Raw genomic sequence first — 597 nt, 5'->3', positions numbered from 1 at the left:
AAGTTCATCCTCAAGGTCCTGGACCGCCACTGGCACAGCTCCTGCCTCAAGTGTGCCGACTGCCAGATGCAACTGGCCGACCGCTGCTTCTCCCGCGCCGGCAGCGTCTACTGCAAGGAGGATTTCTTCAAGTGAGTACCACTCAGGGGCACAGCCCCCCCAAAGCCGCATCTCCCCCCCCTCACAAAGCAGACAAACACACAACTGATTTTTAAGAGTCATTTCTCCAACATCTTCGTCTATCTTTCTTTTACTTTTGTTGTCGTCGTGGAAATAAAGGAAACGTCGGTGCTTTACAGCTGCCGTAGGCTGGATGCTCTTTGTCGGGATTTAACCTTCCCCCAAAGTTTCCTGATGTTCCCATCCCTCCGCCGTGCTGGTGTCGAACCCCCACGGGATGCCAAGTCGCGATGGTTCGGCAGCGGCCCCGGCTCTGCTCGGAGCTAGAGGGCAGGAGAAACCCGCACAAGGCAGCACCAGCCCCTCGCTCCCTTTACCAGGGATGCTGTTTCTCTCCCTTCATCTTTTTACCTTTTTTTTTTTTTTATATCCTTTTTTTTTTTTTTTAACTTTTTTTTTTTTTCCTCCCGTTCGGTA

General features: G+C 51.9%; 1 protein-coding gene across 1 annotated transcript in view; it reads left to right on the top strand.

Annotated features, from left to right (window-relative positions):
* Positions 1 to 6: 6 nt before the first annotated feature.
* LOC104161269 (LIM/homeobox protein Lhx4) overlaps positions 7 to 597 on the top strand; it is a gene marked incomplete at its 3' end in the record, with an annotated part of 4739 nt that continues 4148 nt past the window's right edge. The window contains exon 1 of the mRNA XM_009699632.1: positions 7 to 131. Within this exon, the coding sequence (XP_009697934.1) occupies positions 67 to 131 (65 nt within the window). The remainder of the gene's footprint in view (positions 132 to 597) is intronic.

This window comes from Cariama cristata, unplaced genomic scaffold (assembly GCF_000690535.1).
Source record: "Cariama cristata isolate BGI_N322 unplaced genomic scaffold, ASM69053v1 scaffold21774, whole genome shotgun sequence".
NCBI lineage: Eukaryota > Metazoa > Chordata > Aves > Cariamiformes > Cariamidae > Cariama > Cariama cristata.
Note: the sequence above shows the minus strand (reverse complement) of the source record. Positions and strands in the feature narration are given on the sequence as shown.